This window comes from Eubalaena glacialis, chromosome 8 (genome assembly GCF_028564815.1).
Source record: "Eubalaena glacialis isolate mEubGla1 chromosome 8, mEubGla1.1.hap2.+ XY, whole genome shotgun sequence".
NCBI lineage: Eukaryota > Metazoa > Chordata > Mammalia > Artiodactyla > Balaenidae > Eubalaena > Eubalaena glacialis.
Genome location: NC_083723.1, coordinates 68,461,065 through 68,483,608, shown reverse-complemented (window position 1 = coordinate 68,483,608; position 22,544 = coordinate 68,461,065). Strand labels below are relative to the sequence as shown.

The 22,544-nt window shown below is 38.1% G+C and overlaps 1 protein-coding gene across 2 annotated transcripts in view; it reads right to left on the bottom strand.

Annotated features, from left to right (window-relative positions):
• Positions 1-18,392: 18,392 nt before the first annotated feature.
• SLC25A13 (solute carrier family 25 member 13) overlaps positions 18,393-22,544 on the bottom strand; it is a 203,084-nt gene continuing 198,932 nt past the window's right edge. For both annotated transcript variants that reach the window (XM_061197766.1, XM_061197768.1), the window contains exons 16-18: positions 20,006-20,164; positions 19,824-19,914; positions 18,393-19,551 (exon numbers count right to left, since the gene is read on the bottom strand). In XM_061197766.1, the coding sequence (XP_061053749.1) occupies positions 19,365-19,551; positions 19,824-19,914; positions 20,006-20,164 (437 nt within the window). In that variant the 3' untranslated portion in view covers positions 18,393-19,364. The remainder of the gene's footprint in view (positions 19,552-19,823; positions 19,915-20,005; positions 20,165-22,544) is intronic.

Sequence of the window (22,544 nt, the reverse complement as noted above, 5' to 3'; positions counted from 1 at the left end):
ACTACTGAGCCTGTGCACCACAACTAGAGAGCACACACGCTGCAACTACTGAGCCCGTGCTCTGGAACCTGCATGCCACAACTAGAGAGAAGCCCAGACACCACAACAAAGAGCCTGCCTGCCTCAATGAAAGATCCCACATGCCACAATGAAGATCCCGCGTGCTGCAACTAAGACCCAATGCAGCCAAAAAAAAAAAAAAAACCCAAACAAAAAAACAAATGGCTAATCTTAAAACAAGAAAAGCAAGTGAAAAATGCTCAACATTATTAGAGAAATGCAAATCAAAACTACAATGAAGTATCACCTCACAGCAGTCAGAATGGCCATCATCAAAAAGTCTACAAGCAATAAATGCTGGAAAGGGTGTTGAGAAAAGGGAACCCTCCTACACTGTTGGTGGGAATGTAAACTGGTACAACCATTATGGAGTACAGTATGAAGGTTCTTTAAAAAACTAAAAATAGAGCTACCATATGATCCAGCAATCCCACACCCGGGCATATATCCAGAGAAAAACATGGCTCGAAAAGATACATGCACCCCGATGTTCGTTGCAGCGCTATTTACAATAGCCAGGATATGGAAGCAACCTAAATGTCCATCAACAGAGAAATAGATAAAGAAGATGTACATATATACAGTGGAATATTACTCAGCCATTAAAAAGAATGAAATAATTGCCATTTGCAGCAACATGGATGGACCTAGAGATTGTCATACTGAGTGAAGTCAGACAGAGAAAGACAAATATCATATCGCTTTTATAGTAGAATCTAAAAAAAGGGGATAAATGAACCTATTTACAAAACAGAAATAGAGTCACAGATGTAGAAAACAAACTTATGGTTACCAGGGGGTAAGATGGCGGGAGAGATAGATTGAGATTGACATATACACACAACTGTATAAAACAGATAACTAATAAGGACCTACTGTATAGCACAGAGAACTCTACTCAATACTCTATAATGACCTATATGGAAATAGAATCTAAAAAAGAGTGGATATATGTATAAGTGATTCACTTTGCTGTACACCTGAAACTAACACAACATTGTAAATCAACTATACTCCAATAAAAAAAAAAAAAAAAAGAGCTACCATATGATCCTGCAATCCCCTCCTGGGCATAACTCCAGAGAAAACCATAATCCAAAAAGGTACATGCACCTCAATGTTCATTGCAGCACTATTTACAATAGCCAAGACATGGAAGCAACCTAAATGTCCATTGACAGAGGAATGGATAAAGAAGATATGGTACATATATACAATGGAATATTACTCAGCCACAAAAAAGAATGAAATAATGCCATTTGCAGCAACATGGATGGACCTAGAGATTATCATATTAAGTGAAGTAAGTCAGACAAAGACAAATATATTGTATCTCTCATACGTGGAATCTAACTTTTTAAAAAAATGATACAAATGAATTTATTTACAAAACAGAAACAGACTTATGGTTATTAAAGGGGAAACGTGGTGGGGAAGGGATAAATCAGGAGCGTGGGATGAACATACACACACTACTACATATAAGATAGATAACCAACAAGGACCTACTGTACAGCACAGGGAACTCTACTCAATATTCTGTGATAACATATATGAGAAAAGAATCTAAAAAAGAATGAATATATGTATATGTATAACTGAATCACTTTGCTGTACAGCAGAAACTAATACAACATTGTAAATCAACTATACTCCAATAAAATTTTTTTAAAAAGCAATCCAATGAAAAGTACTGGGGAAAAAATTTTCTAAAACATATGCTAAAGAACCTTAGAACAAATCAATAAGCCATGAGCTGTTATAGACCAAAGTCTGAATGATTCAATGAGTGAAGACTATGAAAAGTGCTAAGGCCAGTCGCTTGTAGTAGGCACATGAAGAATTATAAGAGCTTGTATATGGGTATATCCCACCATGGTAGCTAGTCTCCAATATAGTCTCCCACTTCATGTGTTTTCCCATCATGAATCTGGGATGACCTTGTGTAATGATAGAATATGGGGGAAGTGATGCTATGTGGGGTTCAGGACAAGGTTATATGAAGACATAGCTTCCTTCTGGGTCTCTTGGCACACTCACTCTTAATTCCCCAAGCCATTGTGTAAGAAGGGCAACTACCCTAAGACCTCTAGGCTGTACAAAGGCCTAAGCTCATCACAGAGTGGCCATGTGGATATAGAGAAAGATATCCAGCCAGCCCACAGCCATTCAAGTTCTCCCAGCTGATGTCCCAGATGGAATGTGGTAGCCATGACAATTTGCCTCTAAGATCTCTTGTTGCAAAGAACATAATTGACTGACAGCTCCAGCTGCTTTGCTCTAAAATCCACCAGCATGTTTGACCAATGTCATGCTTCTCAGCCAAGCCTGAGCATACCAGGGATAGTAAGGCAGGCCTGTTCCTGGGAGATGTAAGAGTTCTCTGAGGAGAACTCAAGGAGTTCTCAAGGACTCCCTGCCAGCATTGCTAAAACTTTCTCGGAACTACTTCAGTCTAAGACTAATCTTTCCTTTCCTTTCCCTTCCCTTCCTTTCCTTTCCTCCCTCCCTTCTTTCCCTCTCTCCTTCTTAGGGTCAGATTGACATCACTCTCTGATGGCTCTCCCAGCATAACCTGGCTGGGGACATGTGACCTGATGAAGGAGTAAAGAGACTATACACCAAGAGTTACAAGAATTAGCATGTGCCATTAGGGGCCAGGGGAGTAGCACTGGGGTTGGATTTTGAGGAGTTTGATTAAGGGGGTCAGAATGTCAGACCAGATAGGTAAGAATTTATTGACTTTGAGACACTCTTTTGGAATATGTGATTTTATACTCTGGCAAGGACCCCAAGGCATAGGATGGCTGTTACAGTGGCTCTTAGAAGTCTGAAAAAGCTGTAGCCTACACTTAATGAAATGAAAGTGTTTGAATTGCCCTGATTGATAGTACAGATCGGAATAAAGAGGTTGAGGAAAGTGGAGAGATTAGAATGGATATATTATATATAAGGCTAGAAGACACATCCAAGAGTTAGGGTGCCTAAGAACGCCCAGAGTGCACGCCCTTTCCCAAAGCCATTAGCAAGGAGCTAGCGAGAGTGGCATAAGCATCTCTAGGAATTTTAGTGGTGGCCAGGCCAGAGCTGATAGTAGGAGAGACAGTCATAGAGCAGGGCTTTTTAACATTTGTAGGAATGATGAGACCTCGAAGTAACAGTGGCTAGGTGGTGGCAGTTAACCACAGTAGCCAGAAAGTCACATTTACCTTAATGGTCTGTCTAGGGACCCACTACTCCATTTCATTGAGTTTGTCCTTATATAATACCACATTGTCTTGATTGCTATAGCTTTTACTGAGTCTTGAAATCAGGTAGTGTATGTCCTCCAGCTTTGTTATTCATTGTGAAAGATTGTTTCAGCTTTTCTAGGCCTTTTGTGTTTCCACATGAATTTTAGAATCAAATTCTTAAAAGAAAACCATACTGCTTGGATTTCTGTTGGGATTTCATTAATCTATATATCAACTTGAGAGAGTGGACATCTTAACAATTTTGAATCTTCTAATATGTGAACAAAGTGTATCTTCCTATTTATTGAGCCTTCTTTAATCTACCTCACTAATATTTTCAGTGTATAGGTTGTTTATCTCTTTTTGTAGATTCCTAGATATTTCAATTTTTCATTGTATTATAAATGTTATTTTTAAATTTTGGTTTTCAAATGATTTTTGCTAGTTTTCAGAATTAAAATTTATTTTTGTATATTGACCTCATGTTTTGCAACCTTGCTAAATATACTTATTACTTCTAGTAGATTTTGTAGTCGATTGGTGATTATGTACATAGTCATGCTATATGAGAATAATGAAGACTTGACTTCTTTCTTTCCCATCTTTATTTTTAATTTTTTCCCCTACAGCACTAGCTCAGGGTGTCAGCTCAGTGTTGTACTGAAGAAATAAGAACAGACATCTTTACCTCTTTCCTAATATTAGTATCAAAAGGTTTCAATGTTTCACTTTTGTCAGATGAAGGAAATTCCATTTTATTGTTAGATTGTTAAGAAGCTTTATCATGAACAGGTACTGAATTTTTTCATATGCTTCTGTTCTACATCCATCGATACGGTCTTTTTTTTTTTTTTTTTTTTTCATTTAAAGGATTTTCCCGTAATTATTCCTTAGGGATACTGGTCTGTAATTTTCTGTTCTTGTAATGTCTTTGTCAGGTTTTTGGAACATGATTATGCTCATATGATGAGTTGAGAAGTGTTCCAAGCTCCTCTCTTTTGTGAAAGAGTATAATATTTTAATGTTTAGTAGAATTCACGAGTGAAACCATCTAGCCCCAGAGTTTTATTTGTGGGAAGGTTTTTGGTAACAAATTTATTTATTGAATAGAATAGGGCTATTTAGATTTTCTGCTTTTTTGGTTCTATTTTGGTAAGTTGTATTTTTCAAGAAATGTATCCATTTCATCTAATTTCTCAGATGTATTAACATAAAGTTTTTCATACTATCCCTCTTATTAGCTTTTCATGAATATAAAATCATGGTGATGTCCCCTTTTTACTTCTTGATATGTTGGTAATTTGTCTTTTTTAAAACAGTCTTGCTAGTTATCAGTATTATTCATTGTTCAAAGAACCAGCTTTTGGAGTTGCTGATTTCCTCTAGTGTCTGTCCACTTTTTCTTCTTTCTATTTTGGATTGAATTTGCTCTTCTTTTTTCTTATTTCCTAAAATAGAAGCTTAGATCATGGTTGTAAAACACTTTTTTTCTTCTAATTTAGGCCTTTAAAGTTATAAAAATCCCTATAAGTACTGCCTTTACTGTGTTCCAGAAACTTTGATATGTTATGTTTTCATTATCATTCTGTTCAAAATATTTTCTAATTTCCATTCTGGTATTATTTGACTCATGAGTTATTCTTTTAGAAGTGTGTTTAATTTCCAAATATTTGGAAAACTTTCCAGATATCTTTGTTTTCATTTCTAGTTTGATTCTGCTTGGTAAGAAAACATACAGAGTAAGAAATACTCTGTATTTCAAATCCTTTGAAATTTATTAAGATTTATTTTATGGCCTAGGATATGGTCGAACTTGGTCAATGTTCCATGTACACCTAAAAAAAGGGGAATTCATTGTATGTTGGGTATGTGGTTCTAAAAATGTCAAATAGATTAAACTGGCTGAGAGTATTGTTTCAATCTTCTATAATCTTACTGTTTTCTATGTGTTCTATCAGTGACCAAGAAGGAGATATTAAAATATCCACTTATGGTTTTGAATTTGTCTACTTGTTCTTTAGTTCTCTCCATTTTTATTTTTGCATTTTGAAGCTCTGTTACTAGGTACATACATATTAAGTTTATTATATCTTCTTAATAAACTGACCCTTTTATTATTACGAAATTTCCCTCTAGTGTTTCATTTCAGCCTGAAGGGCGCCCTTTAGCATTTGTTGTAGGGCAGGTCTGCTAGGACAAACTTTCAGCTTTTGCTTATCTGGGAAAGTCTTAATTTCTCCTTTATCTCTGAAGAATAATTTTGTCAGAAGTTGAATTTTTCATTGACAATTTTTTTTTTTTTTCTCAGCAGTTTGAGTATCTCATCCCACTGCCTTTTGGTCTCTATGTTTCCAGATACAGTGAGTTGCTTCTTTCTTGTAACTTTTAAGATTCCTTCATCAGCTTTGGATTTTGACAGTTTGATTATGATGTGTTTAGGTGTGGATCTCTAAGTTTCTCCTACTTGGATTTCATGGAACTTCTTGAATGGATAGATTAATGTTTTTCATCAAATTTGGGAAAATTTTAGCCATTATTTCTTCAAGCATTCTTTTTGCTCTTTCTCTGTCTCCTCCTTCTAGAACTCCCATTGTGTGTATGTTGGCATGCATGATGGTGTCCCACAGGTCTCTTAAATTTTCTGTCTTTTTCTTTTTGTTCTTTGGACTGCATACTTTCAATTGATTCTTCATGTTTTCTTCTGCCTTCTTCTGCCTATTCAAATCTGCTATTGAGCTCCCTAGTGAAATTTTCATTTCAGTTATTGTGCTTTTTGACTCCAAAATGTCTACATGGCTTCTTTTTATAATATCTATCTATTGATATCTTCTATTTTGTGAGACATCATTTTCATACTTTCCTTTCGTTCTTTTTTTTAATTTTTAAAAAACAAATTTTAATTTTTTATTATTATTATTTTTTAAATATTTATTTATTTGGCGTCGGGTCTCAGTTGTGGCACACAGGATCTTCATTGTGCCGTGTGGGATCTTTCGTTGTGGTGCACGGGCTTCTCTCTAGTTGTGGCGCACAGGCTCCAGAGCACGTGGGCTCAGTAGTTGCGGCATGTAGGCTTAGTTGCCCTGCAGCATGTGGGATCTTAGTTCCCCAACCAGGGATCGAACCCACGTCCCCTGCATTGGAAAGTGGATTCTTAACCACTGGACGACCAGGGAAGTCCCCCTCCTTTTGTTCTTTAGACATGGTTTCCTTTAATTCATTGAGTATATTTATAATAGCTGATTTAAAGTCTTGTCTAGAAAAATCCAATATCTGGGCTTTCTCAGACAGTTTCTATTGACTTTTTTCCATTGTATATGGCATACTTTGTTATTTTTTTGCATGTGTACTTTTTTGTTGTTGAAAACTTAATATTGTAATATATCCAGTAATTATAATACTATAATGTGCAACTCTGGAAATCAGATTTTTTCCCTCCCCAGGATTTGTTGTTGTTGCTGCTTATTGTAATTGTTGTTTATTTACCAAATTTTCTGAACTAATTCTGTGCAGTCTGTATTCTGTGTTATGTGCAGCCCCTGAAGTCTCTGTTAATTTAATGTTTAGCTAATGATTGGCTCCTTACATGCCTGGAGCCAAAAAACTCTTCTAGTCTATGGCAAAGGACTCTGTATGTCTCTCTGTGTTGAGGTGCATCTTCATCTATCAGCCAGGCAGTTTACAATTCTGCATTGGCCTTCACTTCCTGTTTCTACAGAGCCTCAATGTTAACAGGAGGTGATATCTTAGGGCCTTCTCAGGACTTTCCTGAGCATGTGCACAGTTCTGAGTATGTGTGTGTGTGTTTGTCCAGATTCCCAGGGGTCAGAGTTATTCATAGCCCTCAAAGATCTCATTCCCTAGCCTGTCCTCTCAAGTTTTTTGTTAGTCTATTGTTTGTCTTAACTGTTATTTATTACCTCAGCCAGCAGCAACTAGGATATTAGCCTGTGAATGTTTTTGACAAATACCCCCGCACCAGGAAGTAGCCTTAGTACTACACCAGTTCCAAGTTAGGTGCAATAAAGACATGTATTTTGTCTACCAGGGAGGAACCAGACAGGTCAGAACAAATAATTAGAATCCTTTGTGAATGAAGTACTTTCTGCTTCCTGTAGTACTGGGAATGTGAGCTGTTATTTTCAGAGCTGCTGCTGGACTACAGAGGGGGGATGGGACTAGAGTAAGTTAAAATGACACAAAGTTCATGATTCTTTCAGAGGATCCGCGTTGTTCTTCAGTCAGTGTTCCCTTAGTTGATCCAAGTCTTTGGTTAATTTCCAGAGTTCAAGAACAAGAGTTGATTTTGAGTTTCAGCCCGTTTTTTATTGCTTTTATGGAAGGGCGGAATTTGGAGATTTTTACTTTGCCATTTTGGCTGATGTCATTCCCACCCTTTTACTTTTAATCTGTTTAAGTCTTTATATTTGAAGTGTGTTTCTTGTAAACAGCTTAAAGTTGGGTCCTTCTTTTTTTTTTTTTTTAAATACAGTCTAATAGTCTCTGCCTTTTAATTAGAGGATTTAGTCCATGTACAATTGATGTAATTTTTGGCATGGTTGATTTTTTATTTTGTATTAGTAATTGTTTTTTATTGATCCCATTCATTCTTTGTTCTTCTATTCTTCCCCTCTGCCTTCTTTTTGATGGTCCAAATAATTCTTAGTATTACATTACAGTTCATCTATTGACTTTTATTCTTTTTAGTGATTTCACAAGAATGCAGTATGCATGTTTAACTAATAACAGACTACCTTCAAATGATGTAACAGAATAATCCATTTACCTTCTCTCTGTCCTTTGTTCCTGTGTTGTCATGTATTTTACTTCTGTATTTACTATAAATCCCACAATACACTATTATTTTTGCTTCAGTGAATAGTCTTTTATGAATTAAAAGTATTTATAAAATAAAGATAATTCTAAAAGGTTTTAAAAACTACTTACTTTCACATTTTTCTTTTCTGGTTCTCTTCATTTCTTTCTGGAGATCTGGGCTTTCCATTTCGTGTCATCTCTCTTCAGACAATGAAATTCTTTTGGCATATCCAGTAGTAAGATTCTGCAAGAGAATAATTTCAGTTTTTGTGTGTCTAAATATGTCTTTATTTTGCCTTTATATATGAAGGTTTTTTTTTTTGGATATAGAATTCCAATTTGACAGTGCTTTCTTCATTAAGAATGTTTTCTAAAATCTTGACTCATCTAAAATATTTTTGCCTAATCCAAGGTCATAAAGATTTTCTCTTATGTTTTCTTATGGAAATATTTATAGTTTTAACTCATATTTATGTGTATGATGCATCTTTAATTAATTTTGTGTATGGTGTGGTTGTGGGCTAAGGTTAATTTTTATGTATATGCATAATTAATTTTCCAGCAACATTTGTAGAAAAGACTATTATTTCCCCATTTTTTTAGTATTTAAAATGTTATTTTCAGATACTGTTGGTAGTATATAGAAATATAGTGGATTTTTATATACTGACTTTGTACCTTGTGGTGTTGCTAAATTCATTTACTAGTTCTAATAAATGTTTTGTAGATTTCTTAAAATTTTCTTCATATGTAGTTGAATACTGTTCTACTTCTTTTTCCCCGGTGTATTTTTTTATTTATTTTTTTCTTATCATGTTGCACTGGCTAGGGCATTGAATCATTCACATAAAGTATCATATTAGCTATAGCTTTTTTTTTTTTTTTTTTTTTTTTTTGTAGATGCCCTGTATCAGATTACATTTATTTCTGGCTTGTGAGTTTTTTTTTTTTAAATGGGTGTTGAATTTTGCCAAATTCTTTTTCTGAATCTAATTTAAATAATCATGATTTTTCTTTTTAATCAGTATAGTACATTATTTTTGAGTGTTATACCTAACTTACATCCTGGTGATGAACCCTATTTGGTCATAAGGGATTGTCCCTTTTATGTGCATCTAGGCTTGGATTTTTCTTTGGGACAAGATTTTTTAACTAAGAATTTGATTACTGAAATAGAGGTAGTAACAATCTCTCTTTTTCAGTGACTTTGCTAGTATATATCTTTCAAGAAATCTATCTCATCTATGTAGTTTAATTTATTGGCATAAATTTGTTCATAGCATTCCCTTTTTATCACATTAGTTGTTATTTTTGTTGTTGTTATTTTGTTTTTGTTTTTTTCTGATCAGTCTGATTAGTGATTTCTAAATTTTGGGATTTTTTTAGAGAAACATATTTTCGTCTGTTTTTTTCTATTGTTTTCCTGTCTTCTATCTCATTGATTTCTGCTTTTTATTATCTTCTGCATCTTTGGGGTTTAATTTGCTCTTCTTTTTCTTGTTTTAAGGTGGAAAATGAGATAATTGTTTGAGACCTCTCATCTTTTCCAATGTAAGCATTTAATAGTATATATTTCCCTCTAAGCACTGTTTTAAATGCATTGTAAAATTTTTGATATGTTGTGTTCTTCTTTTCATTTAGTTTAAAATATTTCCTAATTATCCTTGTGATTTCTTCTTAGACTCAAGTGTTGTTAGGAACTATATGATTTATTTTTCAGATATATGGGGAATTTCCAAGTATCTTTTTTTTAAATTAATTAATTAATTTTAATTTTTGGCTGCGATGGGTCTTCGTTGCTGTGCACGGGCTCTTCTCTAGTTGCAGCAAGCGGGGGCTACTCTTCGTTGTGGTGCACAGGCTTCTCATTGCAGTGGCTTCTCTTGTTGCAGAGCACAGGCTCTAGGCATGCGGACTTCAGTAGTTGTGGCTCGCAGGCTCTAGAGCACAGGCTCAGTAGTTGTGGCGCACGGGCTTAGTTGCTCCACGACATGTGGGATCTTCCCGGACCAGGGATCAAACACGTGTCCCCTGCATTGGCAAGCGGATTCTTAACCACTGCGCCACCAGGGAAGCCCCTCCAAGTATCTTTTAGTTATTCATTTCCAGTTTGATTCTGTCATGGCCAGAGAATGTAATGTGTGTGATTTCCATCCTCTTAAGTTTATTGAAACTTGTTTTATGGCCCAGATTATAGTTAATCTTGGTAAAATTTATCATGTACTTAAGAAGAATGTGTATTCTGCTGGTGTTGAGTGGAGTGTTCTATAAATATGAATAAGGTCAATTATTTGATAAATTTGTTCAGGTCTTCTATATACTGTGGATTTCCTACCTGTTATATCAAGAGAAGTGTGTTGAAATTTGGAAGTATAATTGTGTATTTCTTCTATTCTTTAATTTTGTTAGTTTTTATTTCATGTATCTGAAGCACTGTTATTAGGTACATATACATTTAGGATTTTGTGTCTCTGTGATAAATTGACATCTTTATCAGTATGAAATGTTTTTCTTTATCCCTACTACTAGTTCTCTTTCTAAAATATACTTTGGCTGATATCAACATAGCCTACTCTAGCTTTTTTGAAATTTGTGATTACATGGCATATCTTTTTCTGTCAAGTTACTTTCCATCTATCTGTGTTCTTATATTTAAAGTGAGTTTCTTTAGATAGCATATAGTTGGGCCTTGCTTTTTTTTCTTTTTTCCCCTCAAATCTGATCTCTACCTTTTAATTGGAGTGTTTAGGCCATTTGCATTTAATGTATTTATGAATATGGTTAGGTTTAAATCTACCATCTTGCTCTCTTTTATTTCCTCCATCTGTTTTTTTATTTCTTTTTTCTTCTTTTCCTGTCTTCTTTTGGATTTTTCTTTTTTTAAGGTTTCCACTAATGTCTTACTAACTAAATCTGTTTGGTTGTCATTTTCTAGTGTGCTCTGGTGTTTACAACATACATCTTTTACTTACTACATTTTACCTTCAGATACAGTATACTACTTCATGTATAGTAGTAGTAGAACTTTTTGACAGTGTATTTTCATTTTCCTTTTTTCTTTTTTGTGCTGTTATTGTACATTTTTATTGCTATGTATGCTATAAACCTCACAATACATCATTATTGATTTTGCTTTAAAGACTCAATTATCTTTTAAAGAAATTAAAAATAAGAAAAAAAAGTTAATTATCCATTTATTTTCAATTCTGGAACTCTTCATTTATTTGTATAGATCTAAATTTCCATCTGATATCACTTTTGTTCTGCCTGATGACCTATCATTAACATCTCCTTTAGTGCAATTCTAGCTGCCCTGTGAATTCTCTTACTTGTCTACCTTATTTTGCCTTTGTTTTCAAAAGATATTTTCACTGGGTGTAGATTTCTTGGTTGGCCTTGTTTTTTAAATACATTAAACATGTTACTCTGTGGCTTTCTGCCTTAAATAGTTTCCAAGTAGAAATCTTCTCTTATTATCATCCTTCCTTGTAGGTTATGGGATGTTTTCCTCTGGCAACTTTTAAGATTTTCTATTTATCATTTGTTTTCACCATCTTCATCATGATATACATTTCTGTTGGTTGATTTTTTCACTTTTTTATGGTTTATATTTTCCTTATTATGATGGGTGATTTTTAAATTAAATTTGTTATAGTGGGTTGTGGGTTTTTGTTATATTGTTTGAAATAGTATCAAATTGTGTTCTGACAAGCAGTTAAATTACTTGGAATCAGATCTTTGTGAGGTCTGCTTTTAAGCTTTGTTAAGGGCAAAGCTGCCTTCATCGTAGTTCTTATTTAGCACTATTCATAATATGACATTTTTCTGAAGATTCTACCTGATGTTCTATGTATTATGGAGGAATTTCTACTCTTGCTGGTGGGAACACAAACTCTTTCTCCTCTGTGAACTCCAGAATTTTTCTGCTTCTTCCTTTCCAGTCGTTCTTTCCCAAATTTGGTATCGTTTCCTCCCACAAATGCACAGATCAGTACTCAAAGATTGGGGAACTCTCTGCAAAACTCCAGAGCTCTCAGAGCAGCTCCCTCCTGTTTGGTAGTTTGTCTTAAAATTCTAGCTATCTTGGCCCCCTGATTTCTGAGCTCCAGCTTTTCAATTTGGGGAGACGGCTGGGCCCTGTCTGGGTTGCCCTTCTCTGCACAGTGGCTGGAACCTGCCCCCAGGCAGTAAGTTGGTGCAATGGTAGATCTCACCTTGTTTGTTTCCTTTCCCGCCTCAGAGTTCACAGTCCTATTTTGCCTCATACTTAATGTTTTAAAACTACTGTGTCATATGTTTCACCCAGTTTTCTAGTTTTCCCTACTATTCCATCATAGCCAGAAGCAGAAATCTCCCAAAGGTATAATTTTTAAGGTAGAAAAAAGTAAACTAGAGTTTACTGTTTATAGAGGTTAAAGCATTTATTTAATAATTACTTCAGGGCCCTGAAAATAATGATTATTTTGAAATTTATTGTTAGACAGCTTTGATAAAAGATAGTGGTTATCCTTTATAACCAACTCATGTCAAATGCCATTATAATTTGTAATAACTTAACCAGGTATGTGTGGTGTTAGAAGGGTTAGTTATTAAGCCAATCAAGACACTTTCTAAATGGAGTAAAAGGAAAAAATGCCACACTTAATTTCAAGTCCCAGAAAAGGACAGAAATGATGGTTTCTCTACTTTCACTCTCAGACAGGCAAACTATTTAAAAAAAGAAGGAAGTCACTTACTTTATAAGTAGTGGTCACAAGTAACTTCAAGTTCTAGGTCAAGTGTGAACTGCTTCTTTAGTTCAGAAGGTGATACATACACTGCATAGTGAGGCTGGACAAAGGCTGAGACCGAAAGTGTGGAGAAATCTTTGCTTTCACTGTAATAAAATTCAACAAACATTGGCAATCGCTTCACTTCTGTCTTCAGAAGAAAAAAGAATGCCTGTTTCAATTTCCGTCATCCCCGATCTTTCTTATTTCTGATGTTACTCTAACAGAGTGTAAGCTTTTTATAACACTGGAGCTGGCCCAAATGAAGAGGTCATCAGAAAAAGCAGCCTCTTACATGGAGTGGCTAATTCTCCATAAATTCTCAAACTGATAAAGCATATCTGTATACTTAGAACTTACATAGGTAAATTCTGCTTCAAAACAGAAATTCACATTTTGAAATATATCACTCTTTTGAAAAAGGAATATGACATTTTAATACACATATACATATATACACACACGTATATGTATTTATATATATGTGTGTGTATATATATATATGTATGTATGTATTTTTATCCCTTTTGCCCAGGAAAAAAATGCTATAAATTTTTGGTGTGGGTTAGTCAGTAATTTGCTTTCATTTATTTAAGAATGGGTGAGGGGGCAGCAAAACGCAGTGGTAGATATCCGCCTTTAACTTTAGGAATAACAGGTAACTTGTTGGGAATAGAGTAAGACTTTTCCACCATTAGGCGTGATGGAGATTTTATGTCCAAAAGTAATTCCAGCAAATCCCGCATTCTGTAAACTGTCTCCATTCCCTCCAGACACACTTTGAGGCCAAGTACCCATAGATATTTACTTTTAAGTTGATTTTCCATTATTTCCAACTTTTGTTGAAGAACGGCATTTTCTAATTATAGTAGAGATTTTTAAGATGGTCCAATTCAGTTCACGTCATATCATATTGCACTGTAACAGTTTGTAAATTTATCTCTGCTTTTTCCACATTACCTTCCAATTTTAAACCCGTGGGGCAAATGCTTCAAGTTTACCTTAATTCTCTCTTTACTGACTTTAATAGGCTGTAAAATAGTTTAAGATGAACCTCAAAAGGCTTGTCAGGATTCACCAGGTCCTCAGGCTCTGGAATTCTCTGAGATAGCAAATGCACTTACTATGATAAATAATCTGAGATCACCCTTCCCTTCTCCTCTAAGCTAGGAATGATACATCTGATACTGAGAACCAGGGGACAATAAGAAATTCTGGGCATAGACTATCATAAAAACTTCCTGTACTGAGTTTTGTTGAGAAATCCTCACATGGAACAGGGCTTGGGGGGCCAGCAGATCTGGATTCAAATCTTAGCATCCTTATTTGCTAGCTGAGACCATGAGCAAGATACTTAACCTCTCTTGAGTCTTGGTTTCCTCATTTGTGACACAGGGAAAAGAATAGTACCTACTTCAAGGGACGTGTGAAGGATTTAATGAGAGCATGCCTGGCATGTAATACTCATATTTAGTGAGTTCTTCCTGGCCGAAGAACTCCAGGGGTGGGGCAGGATTACTTGTCCCCCTCTCATTTGAAAGCAGCCCAATAAGACACCAGAGCAAAAGCTTGGCTAAGTAGCAAAGGATGGAGGAGGGGGTGATGGGAGGTAAGGAGCATGTTATCATCAGTCTTCTTTCATGAGTTGTGTTTCCCTTTCTCCATTCTGTAGGACAGACGGATAGCATATACAGCGTGCTTGCCCAAGTCTGCTCCGAGAGCTTAGCCCATTTTTAAATCCCCTTAAGAACTGCTCACAGCAAAATCAAGCATCTTCCAAAGGGGCAGGAGCCCTGTCCAATGGAATCAACTCAGCGGTGGGCACCGGAGCCCTGGTGGCCAGACCAGTGTGCAAGGGGTGTGTCTGGGCCCTCGAAGGAGCAAACCTCAGACAGACACAATTAGTGTGTCTTCTTAACTCTCCTTCTAAAGTTATTCAAGGGGACGATGGTTTTGCCTTGAGCAAAACCCCCTTAACAGCCGGGAATCTAAAAACAAACAACATTATTTTATTAGGTTACCCCAGCAGATGAAAGCAGAGTGTTCCATTTGGACTCTTTTTGGAGTCAATTAATGCATTAGCTAAAAACAAACCCTTCTGAAAGAGAGTTCCCGTTGTCCTCGGCAGCTTCTAAAGGAAAGCTCGCCCCCGTGCTCCTAAGGACACAAACGTCAAGACAGTGAAGAACAGAGAATGAGTTCTAAATAATTAACACTTATTGATAAAAACTGTTTTTTAATGATATAGCTCAACCCTAATGTAACACTAATCTCAAAGGATATGATTTTTTAACTCTTTATTTTTAACCATGACCAGGAAATTTAAATATCATATAGTTTATATGAAAGTTCCTGACTCAAAGTAACCAACTAATTAAAATCAGTTTAAATAAATAGCTGTAGTTGCTTTAATAAAAGAAGTACTTATGACTTCTAAAGTAACTGAACAATACATAAGACTATGATTGTTTTCAGTTATGGTTTTAACTCCAGCCATTAAAACCACTACTGAAAAGGCCTATAAAATAGGAAAATAATAGAGATGACTCATTGGCAAAAAAACCCATTTCTCAAAAATCCATCCATCCATCCATCCATCCATCCAAATAATAAGAGTCTACTAAAAGTTCCAGGCACTATGGAACTAGCATCAAAGCATAGTCCCTTCCCTCATGGAGCCCAATCTGGGCTTTCAAGCTGAAGACTGCAACTGTTTTTTTTTTTTTTTTTTTTTTTGCGAGGGCTTTCTCTAGTTGTGGCAAGTGGGGGCCACTCTTCATCACAGTGCGCGGGCCTCTCACTATCGCGGCCTCTCTTGTTGCGGAGCACAGGCTCCAGACGCGCAGGCTCAGTAGTTGTGGCTCACGGGCCTAGTTGCTCCGCGGCATGTGGGATCTTCCCAGACCAGGGCTCGAACCCGTGTCCCCTGCATTGGCAGGCAGATTCTCAACCACTGCGCCACCAGGGAAGCCCGACTGCCACTGTTTTAAAAGACAGAAGTGGCAATGCTTTTTGCTGCCTCAGACCTTAAAATGAAACCATTAAACACCCCCCTCCCCTCACCGTGGTCCTCATAACATCAAAAACAGAACTCTTTGGTGAGGGTTGGGTTATTCCCAAAAGGTAAAACAAAAGGCACGCCCCCTTTGTGGGCAGTACCATTTGTGGAAAGAACATTTCACTGCTCTTACCAGGGAACGTGTCTTCTAAAAATCTTCGGAAAAATCCACATCCTGAAAGCGTCTGATTACCCTGAATTTAAAATGGGATTTTGCTCAGTGGCAAAGACACAAATTCATCCCCACAAGGATGGCCTCTGCGGTAAAAAGCACATAATGACTCTTAGGGTTTATCTAGAAGGTTGATAAATGGGGCCACAAGACAGGATTCACCAAATTCCATTACTGGAGATTTCCCTGCCTCTACCTGGAGAATTCCAACGTGCCTTGCCGAATACCTAGCCAGGGGAGGTTACAAAGTTTCAAGCACAATTTGTTCCCGGTTTTTATTCCCTGCTCACTGAGTTATGTGCTGTTAAATATTTCCAGAAGACTGTCAAAATGTAAGCATCCTGAGGTTTACATAGGCCACACCATTAAATAACATATAAGCACAAAATTTTAAACATTGTTTTCCAGCAATGGTAAATATTTTAGCTAAGTAAAAACTGAAGCTTGAAATGCAATAAGCATTTAAATGACTCCTTTCTGTGCCAGAATTCTTATTTTCCCCTGTGCAACCCCGGCTGCTTGGGATTAAGGCGACCCCAGGGAGCACAGCGAATGGTTGTGGGTTATGAGGTGTAGCATGAGCTTGGCGACAGCATGCCACCCAGCCTCAAGAAACCCAGCCACGACTGGAACCCAAAAATCAGTGTGTTCATTCTGTGGTCAGCTCCACATTTTTTCCCCTCCTAGAAAAAAAAAAAAAGCTGCTACAAAAGTCAGGCCTCTTCCCCACCCCCCAAGCAGTCACGAGGTGGACCAAGGGCAGAGGGAGACACTCCAGCGCTGGCAGGGCAGGGGGGAGGCTGGTCCCCATGGGTGGGAGTTACACAGCTTTCAGTTCCTCAGCATCGAGGAAAAGGAGCAGCTGCAAACGGCAGCCACAGCACTGCCGACGTATTGTGCTGTCACTTCAGGAAGAAGAAAAACCCAGAACAAATTTGACGTGGTTTTCACCACACGGTGATTGCAGTTCTATTCAAGGATGTCACAGTCACACCACCCACTGAGCACAACTCAGATGGAAATTAGGCCTCCTTCAAAGTGTCTCAAGTCACTGCCTATCCCTGAACAGATTAAGCAGAGGATTTTAAAGAAACACAGCCCTGTGGCCCTATCTCCTTTGGCTTCCTGGTACCTTGGGTTTCTCATTTACTAAAGAGAATCGCCCTCAGCTACAGGTACGTCTAAGGGAAGCCAAGACACTCTCCCAACAAATGCAGCAGCTCTTAAAGAAGCAAGCAGGGCAATGCACTATGCCTGAGATTTGGGTCAGTGTTTATACCATGAAAATTTGATCTTCTATAAAATTTCAAGCACGTGAAGAAAAGGAATGCAGTGATTTACACTCGGGGACTTTTCTCCACATTCAAAATACCAAAGCTTGAGTGCTTTGTTATTGTAACACCACCCAAATTTCTAAGACATATTTGGAGTCTTGTGACTGGTCTTTGAGATTAAAATATAAATACCACTTGTCACTTTGAGCAGGTATTAGGGGTGAGTTCAGGGAGACGGAGGGGTTTCTCTTTGGTGTTTGCCAAACCAAAACCATGAGGGAGCCATGTATGTATTTGTCCTATCTCTGGTGAGAATAACAAAGCTTTTGTTCACTGAACAAAACAAAACAAAACAGACTCATGGATGGTGTCTACACTTTTCAATTTTGAACAATAACTTTGAATGCCAACCTGCTGACCTACAGCAAGACAAGAGACTGAAAAATGGCTGTGCCATCTGGAGGTTAATTTCGGAGAAACAGAAAGTTCAAACTCATTGCTGATAAGTTACTCAGCAGCCTCCTCAGGAGCATGATTGCAGCCTAAGAAGAAGAGCCCTAAGTTCTGTTCAAGAATAACACCTTTCCACCGGTCATTACAGTGTTGGCCAAATATTACCAAAGGTCAGACACAGTGGTATATGGTTTTGGTATGAGGAGGAGTCAGAGAAAATTAGAAAATACCATTGCCATTTCATACCAGTTTTCACGCCCAACTGCCAGTGAAGCTTTATATTAATTCTCACGACAAGAAACTGCCAAAAGCACCGAGAATGACTAGAACAAGTGTCAGTTTGCTCGGTTCCTCGCTCATCTGGGGTTAAATGTAGTTTCTCTTATTCACGCTGAACACTGGCATACTGAAGACAAGGGTACACGTCACCTTGAAAGACGAGGACATATCCGTGCCAATACGAACAAATCGCCCTCAAAATGAAACACAGGGAGTCCAATGATGACAATTATTGCGGTCATTCACCACATGACATAACAAGAGCAAACAATTCAGTAGCTTTAAAAATAGTTTATTTCCTTCTTCACAAACACATGAGCCTTCTGACCATTGTGCAAGGCACCACAAATTAAATAAAAACTTATATTGCAATGTATTTTTCTTCCATGATTCAAGATAAAATGGATTTTAAAAGCAAATGGATGCCAATTACGGGGGATTGGGAGGCGGCGAGGGTAGGTACCAGTAACAGGGAGGCACGCGTTTTTCTACAGTGTTTATTGAAATAGGCAGCAATCAGCACATTGCTTCATATGAGCAGTCACCCCAAATCAGGAGAGATGCTGCATATCCTGGTTTCTCCATCTACAGAGTACAGTGCCAACAGTACTTTCGCTAAAGCACAAAAGACTTCTCCCTAGTAGTCTTAGTACCAGTAACAGAATATGATTATTAAACATCTTCAATGTGGTTTTCATTACAAAAAAACATGTTTCACATAAAAGCTTCATAATATAATCCAGAGACAGAATTAGTGCATGCTTAAAATCTGAAGCCAGGCTGGCTATTTCTGATAATGTTTTCATTTCTTCCAGTATTTTTTACTTTCATAAATATGCACCCAGTTTCCTACCAGGTTAAACAGACACGGAACACTTTTGCTCTGAGCACCATGATTCCCTCTCAATCGCCTCTTCGGGACTATAATCCTAATCCTAAGGAGAATGGTTCTAATTTGTATTCAGACTTGCTTCTTCCTCCAAATCAGGTTAGTGTTGACCAAATCCCAGCAAATGTCAGACACAAAGGTTTGTGAGCAGAGGCCCAAAGAATAATTATGAAAAATTTCACAATGATCTAGGTTAAGAAACCACACAGAAAATAAATGATTTCACCTTATAAAAAGCCTCGACTTGAATTTAAACAGGAGATGGAAGTGAAAGGAATGAAGTGTTGCTTCAGTCCAAGATGGGGCATTCTTTATTGCAGTAACAACAAAGCCACAGCAATAGCCCAGGGACGGTCCTCCTACGGGCCTCTACCAATGGCTTGTGAGGTAGATACTGACGGCTTGAAGAGAGGTAGGTAAAGCCCAAATTTGTTTTCAATCCCTGCAAACGTCGCAACTGCCAGTTTGTAGCCCCCAACGTGATCGGGATTGGGAGCAGGCAGTGTGATCCTGGATTTAGGAACTGGCTCTGATCCCATGGGCTTCCTAAAAGGGGAGAAAATACAGCGAGAATCTAAGTTTGTGTTTTGTTTTGTTTTTTAACTTGGTAAAAACAACGTTCAGAAACTGCTAACGTCTGGATCAGAGAGGAATTGTGGAATTCTAGTTAGCTGTATATTCCCTTTTGAAATGAGTTTGATAACATGACTTCAGGATTTTCCTACATCTTTTCTACTTCATCACAGGGACTAAATAGACATACCTTGCTCAATGACAACAGAGTATTAGAAGCAGCTGAAATTTAGCAGGATACTTACACTCCTCCAAAATCAACGTAGAACCATCGCTGCAGCAATTCATAGGTCAGCAAAGTTACACCAAACTGGGGGGACGAACGAAACACACGAGCTTTGAAAAAAATAAGAAATAACAGATGCAATTAGATTTTAAAAATTCACCTGATACCAAAGGTTTAGTTAAGAGCAAATTATTTCCATACCGCCAGCTCCTTTCCACAAAGCTTTTGGGCCTTCTTCCCGAAGGATCTTCCTAAAGCAGTCTATCACTCCACTGTAAGTGGTCTGGCCAGCCCGGGCGGCCACCTGTAATCGCGTCTTGATAACATCAGCAGGGGTCACTAGAGATGCCGCAGGCATACCTGCAGGAAAGACAACACCTTCGCAGTCCGGTCACATTCTCACTATATAAAGAGAACTGTGCTTTGAACTGCCGGCCGTGGAAAGAAAGTTAAGAATCGGATGAAATCAAATGCCTCTTTGCTGTCCCCTCTGGGAAGCACAGCTGTGACTCTCGTCCGCAGTGATGGAGGCTCCAACACACCTAGAGGAGTACACGCCTCGTCTCCAGATCACCAACCTCCGTTTGTTGCGCTTATATTCTTAAATAGTTTTAAGGAATTATTTATCAAGACGATGACTTCGAGTGGCTGAGAACAAACGGAGAAAGATTTTGTTTGTTTCTTCTTTGGCTTTCCTGTGGAAATCAGAGTTACTAGGTCTGATTTTTCAGAGGTGAAGCTTGTTATCCGTTTCCTCTTCCTGCTTTTCTGACAGTCACCGGAGGTGCCTTCTCACACACACTCAACCACCCCCCCACCTTCCAAACCCTAACCTCTTCATTTACATCAGAAAGACTTTACTGACAGCTAAACAAACACTGTGTGTGTGTGTGTGTGTGTGTGTGTGTGTGTGTGTGTGTGGAGTGACCTGAAGGGGAGGCACCCACAGATAACACTTCAGGATTCCTCTTTCCTATGACTGACATCTCCAGAAAAAATATGACAGAAAGCTTAAAATTTATATTGGCTGATAATCAATGAAAAGGAAACAACAACAACAAAAAAAGCCCTCCCAAAATTACCAATGGGAAATTTTTCTACAGTCATTTTATCCAAACTGGGGCAGCCCATGTTTAGATATTTTAAAAGCGAGACTGTACTCAGAAGACACTGTCTCTTATGGTTTTATTACTTTTCCATTATGAACCTATTCCAAACCAAACTGGTCAAATGCAGATGCATAAATCTCCTTTGCTTTTTTTAAGGCTTAATAATTCTGTAAGAATTTCTGTCCAAACCAACGTGGTCTGGCTCACAACTCCATCTCATCCTTCTAACAGACAGCTTTAAAGTTACAGTGTGTGCGTATGTGCCCGGGGGAAATCTGCAGAGTACACGTTTGCATTTATATCACTAAGCTGTATCTTTTCCTCTTCCATCTACACTAAGCTCCTCAAACATTCATCCTAACAGTTTTTATAAAATGCATCACGTTTTTGCATGTGAGAAAGCTCACTTTATATCCAGTGCTTCACTGGATAAGTCATACTGAATTTCCTATTAGCTTAGAGGAATTATTTCAACTTTGAGCCAGGAATTTATCCTCCAACATAATGGAAGGAAACATGAAAAATGCTTAGAAACCCACTGTGTTCACACCACCAATTTTGTTTCACTTCCTGGTTTAGAAAGAGTTTAGCAAGGCTGTCTGCTTTAGACACGCAATAAAATCCTCCTTACAACCGTGGGCAGGCATGTCAGAGTGTGAATGTGAAAGACATACAAGCAATAAAATGGGTAAAAAGTTTCCTTCAGTTCGGGCAGTTTTCATAAATAGCTACTTGTTATGAAAAAAGAGAGAATTATTGGGGAGGGCAGGGAGGAAAGACATTGATCAGTGGAATAAAAATGCCAAGAGAAACGTGTAAGATGTTTAGCAAGTTGTCTGGTAAAAAGTGATTGGTGTGTGTGTTGGCGGGGGCGGGGTACTGGAAACATGGCGGCCTGCACATGACTCTCATCCTCTCCGCCCCCAGCTCCCATCTCTCCTAGGAGGACAGCTGCCAGGGCCTCGGAGGGACTGTGGATATCCCTGTGGACGGGGGATTTCTGGTGTGGAGATTTGCTAAATTCACCTGGAGAATAGCATCAGGCTGCTCCAAAGCAAGGCCAGGAAGGCAGCCATCTACCAGGAAGAGCTTGGCCACCGGAGATGTGGGGGGTGATTTGGGGGGTCAGGGATGGCAAAGACTCTGAGCCAATTTGCCTGGTCTCTCCCGGCTTGCAAAAGGGTAAAGACAACGCTGAGCAAGAGGTCAAGTCTTGGGACTTCCCTGGTGGTGCAGTGGTTAAGATTCCGTGCTCCCAATGCAGGGGTCCTGGGTTTGACTCCCAGTCAGGGAACTAGATCCCACATGCATGCCGCAACTAAGAGTTCGCATGCCACAAATAAGGAGCCCACGTACCACGACTAAGACCCAGTGCAACCAAATAAAAACAACAACAACAACAAAAAGAGGTCAAGTTTTCTCTCTTCCCAAAGATGGGAGAGCAAGAGAAGGCTAGGCAACAGGGAGGCAGCTTTTAGGTTCCTCAACAGGAAGGGGACCGCTGCCCAGCTGGTGCTTCAGTGATGAGACAAATGGTGAGACCTTGGGGCCACCTGCTACTGTGTGACTGGAACAACTTGGGTGTTCTCCAGTCAATAAAAAAATTATAACTCTTTAAGGGGGTGCCCAGC